The 15063-nt window shown below is 41.8% G+C and overlaps 1 protein-coding gene across 1 annotated transcript in view; it reads left to right on the forward strand.

Annotated features, from left to right (window-relative positions):
* Positions 1 to 3842: 3842 nt before the first annotated feature.
* Positions 3843 to 15063, forward strand: part of DIXDC1 (DIX domain containing 1) — a 122319-nt gene continuing 111098 nt past the window's right edge. The window contains exons 1-2 of the mRNA XM_075190989.1: positions 3843 to 3939; positions 7580 to 7671. Of these exons, the coding sequence (XP_075047090.1) occupies positions 7633 to 7671 (39 nt within the window). The 5' untranslated portion in view covers positions 3843 to 3939; positions 7580 to 7632. The remainder of the gene's footprint in view (positions 3940 to 7579; positions 7672 to 15063) is intronic.

The following is a 15063-nucleotide window of genomic DNA, read 5'->3' on the forward strand; positions in this document are numbered from 1 at the left end:
GAAGGGGGCACAGAGTGTGGATGAAGGAGGGCACAGAGCGTGTGGATGAAGGAAGGCACAGAGCGTGCGGATGAAGGAGGGCACAGAGTGTGTGGATGAAGGGGCACAGAGTGTGGGTGAAGGAGGGCACAGAGTGTAGATGAAGGAGGGCACAGAGTGTGTGGATGAAGGGGGCACAGAGTGTGTGGATGAAGTGGGCACAGAGTGTGTGGATGAAGGAGGGCACAGAGTGTGTATGGATGAAGGGGCACATAGTGTGGATGAAGGAGGGCACAGAGTGTGTGGAGATGAAGGGGAACAGAGTGTGTGGATGAAGTGGGCACAGAGTGTGTGGATGAAGGAGGGCACAGAGTGTGTATGGATGAAGGGGCACATAGTGTGGATGAAGGGGCACAGAGTGTGTGGAGATGAAGGGGAACAGAGTGTGTGGATGAAGGAGGGCACAGAGTGTGTGGATGAAGGAGGGCACAGAGTGTGTGGATGAAGGGGGCACAGAGTGTGAGGATGAAAGGACACAGTGTGATCGTGAAGGGGCACAGTGTGATGATTTTTGTACATGTTGTTGCTTTTTTTTGTTTGATCTTATTCCTCTTAGTATTAGCTGTAAATTATACTTTGACAGAAATATAATTGAAAAAAATATATAAAAATATTATTTTCCCTTGGATTTATGTGTATTATTTTTGCAAACAACTTACTGAGTATTTCTGCTCTTACCTAAATACTTTTTGTGTTATTTTGAACCAACTACTTATAAAACGGTACCGCTCGGTAATTATTTTGGAAGGGTGCCTTGAAAAAATTATAGAGACTCTAAGGGTGCCGCAAACTGAAAAAGTTTGGGAACCACTGGTCTAACAACATCTTCCTCACTTAGACCATCAAGAGTTTTGCATGGGCCAGAACATGTCGTCTTCTACGCTGTTGAGGTTCACCGACATGTGATGGAAGAGAAGCTGTGGCAACCATGATCTAGAAGTAGATTCACAAATATTTACATTAGTCCTTCCATATTTTGTTGTAATTGATGTATTAAATTGTAAATAAATAAATATATAAGAAAAAATAAATATGTTAATAGGAAAGAATCAGATATTTTATATACAAGGGTGATGCATGGAGGACACTAGTTAGGGTACATATATAGAAATAGTAATTAGTAAGTCAAGTGGCAAAAAAAAAACAACCCTCCTTTGGAGACACCGAAACTGCTTCTGAATACAGAAGCAACCCGCTGTATAAAGAAATTCAGACAGCCGGAAGGTCTATTTATAACTTGGGGCTTGCAAATCTGAGAGCGTGGGAAAGCATCGCTGACGGTACTGTTTCCGCGCTTTCCCAAGCATGCTCCAGCTGGATTATTTGGGGAATCAAGCTGCCAGACAAGATTTTATTTTTTGCGGAGACACTTGGAATAATTATTTATTTTTCTTTTAATAAATCAATGTGGATTAAAAGCTTACAAGACTGGACTGTACAGAAGAAAGAAGAACAGAGTTGGTAAGTATGAATGTTTTTTTTTCAATAAAATTTTGTGGTTTGAACGAGGGGTGTCTTTTATTTACATTTTGCATTGGTGCACTACAGGGCCCAGCGGCCCTGGATGTCAGGGCATGCTGACACTTGTGGTTCCCCAAGTTCCAGCATGCCCTGGCAGCCATTTCTATGCTGGTGCTTGTAGTACTACAATCACCAGCATGCTCATACTGTTCATGGCAGCCCAGGCTTGCTGGGACCTGTAGTTCACCAATGTAAAATAACGTTCCATTCATTCTCTTTCACCCACCGCCCAGGGGTGCGGGAAGAGCCCCTTTGCTGTCAGCACAGGGCTGGGTACCCCTAAGGAATGGACCCGCATTTTTTGTGTGGATTCCAACTCCCAAGGGAATCCAGTCCCGTGCTGACCAGCCTCGGGCTAGTTGGCATTATGCCAGGGCGACCCCCTTCAGGCTGGCTGAAAGAGAGTCGGCTTGCCCCATGCAGTTTGTTCCCTGATTTTCCTCAGACCACCCCTAGGGTTAATATGACTGGGGAGGGAAAACTTTGTTTTAATATTTATTTATTTTTAATACTGTCTACTGCCTACGGGACCAGCGCCTGTATAGCTGCCAGAACCACTGGATTTGCTGTTTTAATGTCAGCAATGTGACTGTTGGCAATTTCAATTTCAGCAATCACAATGACGGTATTTTATTTGTGTTGGAGGAATTTAAATACCGGCATTTAGCCTGTCAGCATTTTCATGTCGACAGGATAAGTGTCTGTATTTGTTATGTCAGAATTTCGTACCCAACCACATGTAAGACACAGTCTAAATTTATAGTGTGATAGCCAAAAACCATCAGTAAGGTAGGAGACTATTTCAATCTCTCCTGCATTACACCATTAATAAATTAAACAGAAACTAGCCCGTCAGTTTCATAAATAGGCCCCTAAAACATGTAATAACATTCATAGAGGGTTTTACAATAAATTTAGGAGCCAAACAGACATTTGTGGGAACCACTACATACCTCCCAACATTGTGGCTATTCAAATCGGGACAGAGAGGGTGAGGGGCGTGGGTATATCATTTGGGAGGGTGGCCACAAATTGACCCTAGTGTGTCTGCATGTGTGTGTGTGTGTTAGGGAATTTAGACTGCAAGCCCCAATGGGGAAGGGACTGATGTGAGTTCTCTGTACAGCGCTGCGGAATCAGTGGCGCTATATAAATAAATGGTGATGATGATGATGATGGCCACACCCCTTCAGGCGTTTATTGTGCTTCTCAATCACTTGCCCTCCCCTTGCTAGACCATGAAGTTGTTGCTCTTATACAACACCGCTGGATGTAAGTAAATGGATTTATACATTCCTCCCACCATTCTGGTCCAATTGTACCAATCTGCACGGCCGGACAGAGTCCTCAAATCAGGACTGTCCCACCTAAATTTGGACAGTTGGTAGGTATGCAACTAGAAGATTTAAATCAGACCCAAAAAAAGAATGTTCTGAAAAAGTAGCTATATTGGAGGACAGATAACTTATACTTTCCTTTTCTTTTGGGGTTCTGTTTGGTAAGAGATCCCATGTGCTATACGTTTATATAGTGACATAATAATTCATTTTTCAGAGTAGCAAGTTTGAATATGCGATGCATTCCACAAAGTCTGTGTGGTTTTATCATTACAGTATTATGATTTATTTATAAAGTATATTGCATCATATATGCAGGAGAAATAGAGAAATAATTTCATGAGAGACTTCCATAAACAACTAGATGTCTTAACCAATGTCCAACCTTTGCTGACTTTCATAACAACCTGGCCAAAGGGCAGTTATGGGCATGCCTAATTTAATATGTATGTATGTTATGAGCAGAATAAGGTATATAAAAAAGTGTGCATTGTGCATAAGCTGTACCTGTAGTAATATCACTTTAAATCTAGATATAATATAAATGCCAATAAAGTAATAATCATATGGGAATATGCAGAAGGAGTGAGTCTATATGTCAGACAGGAGAGTGTAAAGATGTCATCCAGTGAGTGGAAACAATACACAGGTAGAGCTGGAGGACGCCAACCAAGCATTCAGTGTAAATAGTCACTATCCTTTTATCTTGTCAATCATTACTTCGTATGTATAGAGCTCGGGCTCAGCTCTCTACCAATCACACAGCAACCCTAAATTCCGCCTCTTCACTCTACTAACCAATCACATGCAAGACCTAGAGAAAGTTGAACGCTGGGCATGAGATCATGATTATGATAGGATGGAGTGAGAGTGATGGGTACGCCCCTTCCCCTGTAAAGTGCGTGGGTTGCTATAGTAACAGCAGCACGCTGTGTAGATGGATGCAATTCTTGCAACACTTTCCCTGATCTGTTCTGTGGTAATTACTTCTGTGTCCCCCATCCTGCAGCACGTGGGTGCGAGGCTGTCCGGCTCTAACAAGGTGAGATTACTGGTCCTGGAAATATGTGTGTTTAAGTTGCATTTTCTGTTGCTTTTGTTGTGTGTCCATTGTTTTTTATTTATTTATTTTTTATTTTATGTGTGTGTGTGTGTGTGTGTGTGTGTGTGTGTGGGTTTATCTTTTTTAGACGATTTGAATGCGCTGCAGAAAATGCAATGTATATACTAGAGCTTGTGTGTGGAAGTGAATCTTTCTAGACTTGTGTATTGTTAGGAGATTGGGTTGTCTGGGTTATAATACATTTTTTTTTTATACTTTTTTATGCACTTTTATACTTTTTTTTCTTTCTTGAAAAGTCTGCATGGACGTGTGTATCTAACAAAATAAATTGTATATTTGGCTATATGAAATATTGGGAGTTATATATCTGTGATGCTGAGTGTGTAACAGCATATATTGTAATCTGCTTGTGTGTATTTGTATATATATGTCTCAGGTATGACACAGCATAAGGTGGCGAATAGATGCACATGACAGAAAAATGGTATTCGCTGTGTGATTAGTATTGGGACATGGCTGAATCTCGGAAAACATATTGTTAAGTCAACATTTCCATTTAGTGTATATAGTGTGTTTGGCTGGCTATAGATTTAGAAATATGTATAAGAGTTGCTGTGAGAAGTAAAGTTAGATTTTAATATTGTGTTTTGGGATGATTATTGTAATGATTGCAGTGAGAAAAAGTAAATTAAAATCAGTATACACTATGCTTGGTTTTGATGTAGTCTACAACCTATGGTGACATCATTTTTTGGGACTTTACCTTGCAGTCGCCAGATACAGGCTAAATATACCTGGCATCTATTCATTCTTCTTTCATTGTCTAGCATTCAATGTGGTAGAGTACTGAAGTAACAGCTACCTTATAACGGCGCTAAATCATCATCATCATCAACATTTATTTATATAGCGCCAGCAAATTCCGTAGCGCTTTACAATTGGGAACAAACACTGATAAGACAATACTGGGTAATACAGACAGAGAGGTAAGAGAACCCTGCTCACAAGCTTACAATCTATAGGACAATGGGAGTTAGAAACACTAGGGCATGTACTACATCATATTGCACAATGGACCAGCTCAAACGCAAAGGTAAAAGTATTGAGTGGGCTGTGTGTGTTGCAGTGTTGGTCAGAGGGTTGTTGTCTTGTGTTAGCAGTGTAGAGGGTGGTAATAGGGTAATCTAGGGAGATTAAGATTGTGGTTGAGGAATATCATAACCTTGTCTGAAGAGGTGGGTTTTCAGTGAACGCTTGAAGGTTTGAAGACTAGAGGAAAGTCTTATTGTGCGTGGGAGGGAATTCCACAAATTAGGTGCAGCCCGGAAAAAATCCTGTAACCGAGAATGGGAGGATGTGATGAGAGTGGAGGAGAGACATAGATCTTGTGCAGAACGGAGGTGTCGAGTAGGGAGATATTTTGAGATAAGTGAGGAGATGTATGTCGGTGCAATTTTGTTGATGGCCTTGTATGTTAGAAGAAGAATTTTATATTGGATTCGTTGATATACAGGCAGCCAATGTAGAGACTGACAGAGGGGCTCAGCAGAGGAATAACGGTTAGTAAGGAAAATCAATCTAGCTGCTGCGTGCAAAATAGATTGTAGGGGTTCAAGTCTGACTTTGGGAAGACCAGTAAGGAGGGAATTGCAATAATAAAATACCATTGTTTATTTTCGATATATAAATATACATCTGCTATTGTTTCTTATGTGATTAGTATGGCAATGTTCTGAAGTTATAAATGATTAAGGGTCAGCAGGTATGAGATATGTTTTGTGAATGATTTGTGTGGCATAGGGCTCATGTGCCTTTTAAACAAAAAGCTGGGGCACCACTTTCTCTTTTGGGTCAAAAGTCTATTTAAACCATTTGACTGCTTTGCATCAAGTGCTCAATGTGTATAAAATTTATGATTTTGTGTGCTTATTGAGGCTTGTTGCAAAGTGGCTTGTCTTGGTTAGCAATCTATCAGAGGCTAACTGACATTTAGTGCATTTTATAAAAACAAACCTCACCTTTCTGTATTCATGTCCAAAACTGTTCATAGAAATGCCACATTATTAAGGGGGGCATATATGCAACATGTGAAATAGAAAGTTATTAAAAATTATTGGCTCTTTTGCTGCTGAACTATTTGGAGACAGAAGTTCTGTGTCAAAACCAGGGTCAGAACAGTCCATCACTGGGTCCATAGTAAAACAGGGGGGCCTCTTCTTATCATGTATGCTCCCACTACCATTCACAACTCAGACGAGAGCTCAGTTCTGCTCTTTTCATGTCCAAATGGGGCAGAGCAGAGAAGGGGCCACAAGAAGTGCTGTGGGGGCCACCTCACCTCAGTGCCCCATAGCGGCTGCACCTCCTGCATTTCACCACTGGTCAAACCCAATTTCCTTTACAATAAGTAAGAAAGCTGTGTCCACTTAACTTAAATAATTCTGACTAGGATGTCTGGCTACTCAGGCCAAGTGTTGAGTGACAGGATCACTGTGCAGTTTGGCAAATTGTCCAACTTCAGCCATTTAATGCTCAGGTTGAGCAGCCCTATCGCTTCCGGACCAATTGGGGTCTGTTAGACTACAGCTGATGCAACCCGATTTACTGAAAGAGACAGATTCTGAAAACTAGGCTTTAAGAATAAATCATGGTGAAATCCTAGAATGGTTCATCCCATACTACCTCCCCTTTTCAGCAACTTTATCGACTAGTCCATTTTTTGGGTGTGTGTTCCATGGCCCCTGTGCTTGAACTGTGACCCATTTTCACAAAGTTTTTAAAGTAGGGGTAGGGCTGAACTCATGTCCGCTTAGAGATAGTAATGCTACTAAAATGACCACAAATTAGGATGTAACTGAGGACTTGTTTTGTTTCCTGTTTAAAGGAATTCTGTAGGTACAGGGAAGGGCTGGTAAATTGTAGCCTGGGGGGCAAGACCCGACTCAGCAGCCTATTAGGAACATTTTAGGTAAAACAATGCAGGTAGCCCAGTGACCCAGCCCAAGATAGACATGAATTTCCAGGGGGTGTGTTCACTCTTTCTACACTCTGTAGATGTAATACAAGGGGGCTTGAAGTTTGAGTGGATAGACCATACTTGCCAACTCTCCCGGAATGTCCGGGAGACTCCCGCATTTTGTGAGAGTCTCCCGGACTCCCGGGCGAGTGTGGCAATCTCCCGAATTCTGCCCACTTCACTAGGAAGTGCCCCACTTCCTAGTGAAGTGGGCAGAATTAGATCCACCGGGAATCGCGGCGTTTGGCCCCGCCCCCGCTGTCAAATGACGCAATTTGCGTCATGACGTCACAGGGGGCGGGGCCGAAATGACACGATTTCGGCCACCCCGCCCCTTCACGCCCCCCTCCACTGGCTGGCTCCCGGAAGGGAGCTGAAGAAAGTAGGTAAGTATGGGATAGACAGGTAAGAAATTAAACGGTGGTGGAGGAATGCTATGCATGGAAACTGAGAGGAAAAGGTAAAGCAGAGTAGACACCAGACTGAGGAGCCAAAATGTAAATTGGAGTGGAGTGAGACAGACTAAGAGCAAAGAGGCATCACTGCTGAATCTACCATATGTACAGTATATGACTTATGGCATGTGTTATCCTTACATTGCAGAAGTAGTAGTGACCGTGCGGCCCAGCTCTCAGCAGTTACCTGTGGAGAAAACAATGGAGTCTCCCGCTCAGAGCTTCCCTCCCCCATCCTGTGTAAGTACTCCATGTCTCCACTGTCCTTCCCTCTAGATCTGATCCTGTCTAAATAAAGTTAAAGTTAAACATCATTTGTTTTTGATGACGTAATCATTTCCTGTTACACTTAAGAAATAATGGGGGTTTTTTAAATTGTTCAACTCATACTTGAAACATTTTCAAAACCTCTCCTCTGGGATATCCAGAGGAGAGGTCATGTGACAGGGGGTAGGAAGGGTGTGGTGATGCTATTGCGTCACAGTAGCCCCACCCCCTGCTGGAAAATGCAAAAATCACTGCATTTCATAGCGGGGCTGGGGCTTAATGGCGCAAAATTGCATCAGGAGGACTCCTCAAAAATAAGTATGGTTCAACTTTGTATTTTAGGTTTAGAGGCCATTTACATTAGTAAATTGAACACCATGTATAGTATGTTTTAAGATTATTGACTTCCAACGTTATTGCTTGGTAAAATCAGGCTAGTATTCTACCATAATCCATGATAGTTTGGCCACCAGTGGCACTGTGCCATGGGAGCTGATGTCTTACATATAAGTTATAATCATGGCAGCTCCCACACATAGTATTGAAATCAGATATGCTGAGAACTGAGGTACTCTTTGTAAGAGAGATAAGCTATTTGGTACACTTTTAAGGCCCGCATATGTGGTCCTCTAACCTTTAAAAGGTCCATACATTACCATGAATCTCGGTATGAAATTAAAACAATACGTTTATTGAGAGAAAAATACAGTACAGGCTTTTTTTTACACCTGCAACTGCATTGGTTTATATAATTGTTAGTAAAATTAATTATTTTGCTTTTTTCATATTTTAATTATAACAGCAAGAAATGAATAAGGCGTCTATCCCAGACATGGCAGCATGAGCTATTATGTCATTATGAAGACTGTATGGTTCACTATTTCCCACTTAATTTCCGATTGCATTAATCTGTACTCGGTCAGTTTATAGAAAGCATGCCATTTACATTAATCGAATTAACTGGGTCCATGTTAATTCAGTAAATAAAATAGGGGGAAAATACTGAACCAGACAAATGTATTCAACTTAAAGTGGATCTTGCTGACGTCTGCAAACTTGAATTTGTTGAATTTGAACTTGAATTTGTAGCAGTAAAAATGGAATACGAGTATCGTATAGACCTATGGAGGCTTTAAAATATTGCCAGGGAGGATGAAGTTTCTCTGTCATGCATCAATTTGGGGCAGTGCAGAGGCCAACTTGGGCGTTACTTAGAGGCAATGGGGGAAAGTGGGTGTGGTTAGACTGGGAGTGGGTGGGTTGGAGGCGGGATTTATTTTGTCTCTATTTTGCCTGGTCAGATGTTTGGAGGTATGCACAGTGGCAATCTTCAGGTACATATCACATTGTGGCAGGGTCATAAACTATACATTACACAATGACACTTAAGCTTAATTTATTTTTTGATTGCACTTCCTACTTATTGAACAGGTTTTGAGGCAAGTTGACATAACCGTGTAACTGGAAGTTTAGTGAGCTGCACATAATAGCCTTTCATTTAATGAGCAAAGCAGCAGGCAAAGCAACGTGATTAGAGGATTCAGGGCTTTACTAAGTGGATATATTTTCTCTGATCCCTTTGATGTTTCATGAAGTTATACTGTACAGCACTTGTAAAAACAACATGATGTGGCAGTATGTGTCTTGGGTCACAGCGCTTGTGTCATGTTTACCAGTTCAGCGTCTTCAGTACATGGGTATTTTAATTTTTATGACTGTAATATATTGTTTACATGTAAATGACAAGACGTATGTAATTACATGGTGCCAGTAATAGATAGAGGCATGCTGTAATCCACAGTAACCAATAAATCAAATGTTATCATCAATCTACTGACAGTTTAATATGAGCACATTTCTGATTGGATGCTATTTTTACAGCATGCTTGTACTAACCACGCCATGCTAATAAATAAGCCTTCTATTATAGAACATCAATAATTATTGTTGTTGTTTATAATAATATTATTAAACTTTTCTAACTTGTGTTCCAAATCCTGGTTAGAGTAGATCCTTTCCCTTCTTATACAAGAGAAGTGATTTCTCCTATTATAATCTGACAGATTCACCATAATTAATATATTTGTATTTTATTCATAGTGTGTTATGTAATACTCAACTTCTTTTTATGTATTCATGTCTTTGAGAATAAATCTCAATAGGAAGATTTTAAAGGCAATGCTCCTGGTAAGAACTATTTAAATAAGCCTCACCAGAAGGAGAAGGGACTTCTACATTGTAATCGTATGAATAAATGCCCCATCCATGGTTAGATGGTCTGTGTCAGCGAAATCCCATGTCCTGCTCTAAAAACCCAGTGGGTGGGCATTGACCCCAAGGTATACCATGTAAATTTAGTTTTCCAGAAGTCGCTTCACCTCTTTCAGAGTCTTATTTATGTACACTGAAAGTGTTAAATTGTAACAGTAGTTCTGTTGATGCTGTCACTGCGAGTTGTAACTTAATTTTTGTATTTACACTTGAAGTTCTTAATAAATCATTTATAAAAAAAATTATATATACTGTATATATAATAGAAGTTGCTGAAAAATGCAGATCATCTTAATTCCCAGTGATACAGGCAAGGGCGCACGCAGGATTGTCAGGGGGATTTCCCCCCTGACCAAAAAAACCCCAAAAAAACAGAATACGCGCGCAGCAGCTCCGTTTCGGCAGCACTGTACTATACAGCAGCCGCGGCGCTGTCAAAGAAGCGTCTGCGGCGGTGCTGTATACAATACAGCACCGCCACGGACGCTACTTTGACAGCGCCGCGGATGCTGTATAGTACAGTGCCGCTATGGTGGGCACTTAGTTAGCGGAGGGGGGGGGTTTCTGGAGACTCAGAAACCCCCCTGCGTGCGCCACTGACAGGTTTGTCAACTTAAGGGACAACATACCTTGTTAAGTTTTGGTGGTCGTAATGAGGCACAATTATAGCGTACGACCTGCATTCACCAAGAGGTGAAATAATTGTGTATTGAATACTATTTCTCATAGGACTTTTTCCAAGTGGTCATGGATAGAAGAAATACCATATATCATTCATCTGGCATTTGTTAAAAATGACATGTGTATAGACAACGCATTCCATATTGATCAAAGGATAACTGTTTTGGTATGTGGCTGATGTAGCATTCACCTCCCAGAGTAAAAGGAGGGGGACGTACCATGGGTGGCTCTCAAATTGTTGTGCATAGCGTTTGCGTAAGAGCACTTGACTGGGAAGCAGGTGGGCACCGATGCATGCATTAGGTGGATATAGGTCTGTGTATAACATTTTTTGTTACCTAGCAGACAACAAAGCCAACTGCACAGAGAGGTGTATTTATTATAGGGATAAAAACCCTAGATTAGATTTGGCAGAAATGTGAGTTTTGTCTGGATTTAGGGTTACTCCCTATTTACCGAAGCCCCAGCCAGCTCACGCATGTGCAGGTGGACCAAATACGGGCCGGAGAAGCGGCAAGAGTCCTCATAATGGTGCCAGCCAGCATCACCAGGGGCCTGAGCTTAGCTCAGCTGTCACAGCAACATTTTCTTGTTAAATTGGGTTAAAGAAAGTTCTCTATCTCTGCTTTCATATCGTCTTCCATTGTACATTTGGTTTGCATGGTCTTACTGGTGAAACAACCACAAGGACGGCACACTGCAAGCACTATATGTGGACAAGCCCTAGAGGATATCAGAAATGACATATTTTATGTAATGTATAAACACATCTGTTATTGTATGGTTTTTAGTAGGTTTTGATTTATGAATAATTATTATTATTGTTATTATGTATAATTATGGAAAGCTTGGGGTAGAATTAGGCCATCCAAATCTAGACTAGCTACAAGAATAGGCCTATATCTGTATCTGTTTTCTTTTAAATATATTTGTGCCAAACATCAGAACTAAGTCAGTCGGATCCGCTTTCCTTTTGCTTGTGTACATATGTAGTTCACCCATATCAGAAGTTTTTGTTTCCAACTTAAAGTCAACAACCTGCACTACATGGCCAGAAGTATGTGGACACCTGAACATCACGCCCATATGTGCTTGTTGAATGTCTCATTCCAAAACCGTGGCATAAATATAGATTTGGTCCCCACTTTGCTGCTGTCACAGCATCCACTCTTCTAGGAAGGCTTGTCACTAGATTTTGGAACATGGCTGCTAGTATTCGCATATATTCAGCAACAAGACCATTGGTGGGTTCAGGCACTGATGTTGTGTGATAGGGCCTGGATCGCAGTCATCATTCCAATTCATCCAAAGGTGCTTGATGGAATTGAGGTCAGATCAGTCAAGTTCTTCTACACCAAACCAAGGAAACCATTATCATGCTGAAATAAGAACTGGAGTTCCCCAAACTTTTGCCACAGTTGGAAGTACACAGTTCTCTAGAATGTCATTGTTCACTTCAAACCATGAAAAACAACCCAGGCCATTATACCTCCTCCACCAAACTTTACAGTTGGCAGTATACATTTGGGTAAGAAGCATTCTCCACCAAACCCAGATTCGTCCATCAGATTGCTAGATGGTGAAGTGTGAGCCGTCACGCCGAGAACGTGTTTCCAATGGTGATGTCCTTTACATCACTTCAATCAGCATTTAGCACTGCACATGGTGATCTGAGGGTTGTGTGCGACTGATCAGCCATGGAGACCCAATACAGGAAGCTCCCGACAAACAGTTCTTGTGCTGACGTTGTTTCCAACGTCACTTTAGAACTCTGTAGTGAGTGTTGCACCTGATAGACTATTTTTACGCACTATGCGTTTCAGCACTGTGGTCTCATTCTGTGCGCTTGTGTGACTTACTGCTTTGCGGCTGATCTGTTGTTACACCTGGATGTTTCCACTATACAATCGTAGCAGCTTTAGCAGGGCAAAAAATTGAGAAATCTTCTGACAGTGCCAAGTCACTGAGCTCATCAGTACAACCCATTCTACTGCTAATGTAACAATGGAGATTGCGTGCCTTTATGCTTGATTTTACTCACCTTCTGATATTGGGTGTGACCGTAATGGCCAAACACACTAATTAGAAGAGGTGTCCACATACTTTTGGCCATGTAGTGTATAAAAACAATGTAATGAGTTCAGGTAGCGGTTCATCTGCTGGTGGAGGAAACAGTGGCATACATCAACAGTCCACCAAATGCAAAAAGTAGATGAGCCTTTAGAACCAAGCTATTAGAGGTCTTCACCTTTAGCAACCGTTTTTCCCGTAGAACTGTTGTTGTTCGGAGGTACTCAGATGCCCCCCGGACTTAAGCTCTAGGGTAGTAAAGGCTTATCAGTATAACCGTGGTACAGGATGCAGGTAAACGAAATACTGGAGGCTGATATCCGGGACAGGCCAGGGTTGTGGGTCAGAGCAAGCAAGGAAGGTCGTGAAACAGACCAGAGGTCGGTACCGGCAGCAAACAGAGGAATCCAGGAAACAGGCAAAGGTCAAAGGGGCACAAGTGTAGAAGCAAAGTCCAATAAACAAACCAAGGGTCACAACGGGTTACCAATCTAAGGACAGAGAAAGCATCCAACAGCAGGTTAGCAATCTGTGCGGCACACCAACGCTATAACCGTCAGGGAGGCTCTGCCCTCCCTGCCTTAAATACTTTGATGAGCCAATCAGAAAAAGGGGAGGCACAGGACAGTCAATCAGCCCAGGAGGCTGCAAATAAATTACTTATTTTGGCTTTATTGGACATAAGCACAACCCCTGGAAAATGTATACATATATTATATATATATATATATAACAAATTCTATTAATGACAAAAACTGTCCTCGCTGGCTCTCTAAATGCGCCACATATTATAAACTGCTTACGTGCGCCTGGCTATAGATCACGCCGTGACGCGGCACTGTTAGCAGAGAGCGTCCAGACTGTTGTCCTGGAAACGGTTGGAACTGAAGGGAAAATGATCCAAGGAGGAAGCACAGAACCACCGCGGCTCGTAACATGGTGCAGTTTAGTGCAACAAAGTAAAATCTAATGCCTATCCAGCTCTAATTATAACAATAGCACTTCAGTCACCACTATTTCTGCTATATGGGTAACTACGACTCAGCCCACACTAAAGAAACGATTATCAAGAAAGGGTGTGTGTAGTGTGTGGTATGAAAGTGCATTATTTACCATAGTTTATAGTGTCTGCCTCCAACTTTACTTTTTTTTTCTTTTCCGTTGCCTTGCAGAGCCTGCTTTACTGTATGTTCACTGAACCAGAGCTGATTGCATATGCCTGCACAGCAGCTTATGGGTTCAGCTCAGGTTCATGTAAACAGCTAGCAGAGCAGGCTGTGGAAGGTGACACGTTTAATATTCAAAGCCATACCTGGTGTGAAGAGTAATGTGCAAAGCTATGTCTTGCACAGAATCAAATGTGCAATGCCATATCTGGTTGTAAATTAAATATTCAGAGCCATCCAATATCCCCAAGGTTAATGTGCAGAGCCATATGTGTTGCCATTACTAATGGGCAGAGTCATATCTGGTACCAAGACCAAGTTGTTGTTGTTGTTTTTTTTTTTTACTGAATCCCCCTTTCTGTATTACAAGAGGAGTTATGCCTATTGTCACATCCTTCCTGGCAGCTCCTACTACCATCATCATCATCACCATTTATTTATATAGCGCCACTGATTCCGCAGCGCTGTACAGAGAACTCATTCACATCAGTCCCTGCCCCATTGGAGCTTACAGTCTAAATTCCCTAACACACACACACAGACAGACAGAGAGAGAGAGACTAAGGTCAAGTTTGATAGCAGCCAATTAACCTACTAATATGTTTTTGGAGTGTGGAAGGAAACCGGAGCACTCGGAGGAAACCCATGCAAACACGGGGAGAACATTCAAACTCCACACAGACAAGGCCATGGTCAGAAATTGAATTCATGACCCCAGCGCTGTGAGGCAGAAGTGCTAACCACTTAGCCACCGTACCGATCAGGTATGCTTGGAGAAACCATTTCTGCTGCCTACCCGAGGGCCCTGCAATTGTTACTTGGTGTCAGGAAAAATAGGGGGGGTGCAGTGGAGACCCCAAAGTGCAAAATACCTACACAGGGAGAACAGAGGGGATTTCTTACAGCTCACTAGGATTCCTGATCCATAGTGTGAACTGTCAATCATGGTAACCATCTGAGTCAATGTACTCCCCTCCTCCTGTGGTGCAGGGAGTGGGCTGCTGTAACAAAAAAGGTTTTGCAAACAGAAAAAAACAATAAAATGTAAGTTGAACTTGCAAGGTTCTTAAAAGGTTCAATTTACATGTGCAAACTAATGCTATTGGACCTTGTAACTGCCACAGCAAATGACATAATAGTTTTTGTTGGAACTGCCATGACTTAACAGTTAAGTCCA

The sequence above is a fragment of the Mixophyes fleayi genome, chromosome 11 (genome assembly GCF_038048845.1).
Source record: "Mixophyes fleayi isolate aMixFle1 chromosome 11, aMixFle1.hap1, whole genome shotgun sequence".
NCBI lineage: Eukaryota > Metazoa > Chordata > Amphibia > Anura > Limnodynastidae > Mixophyes > Mixophyes fleayi.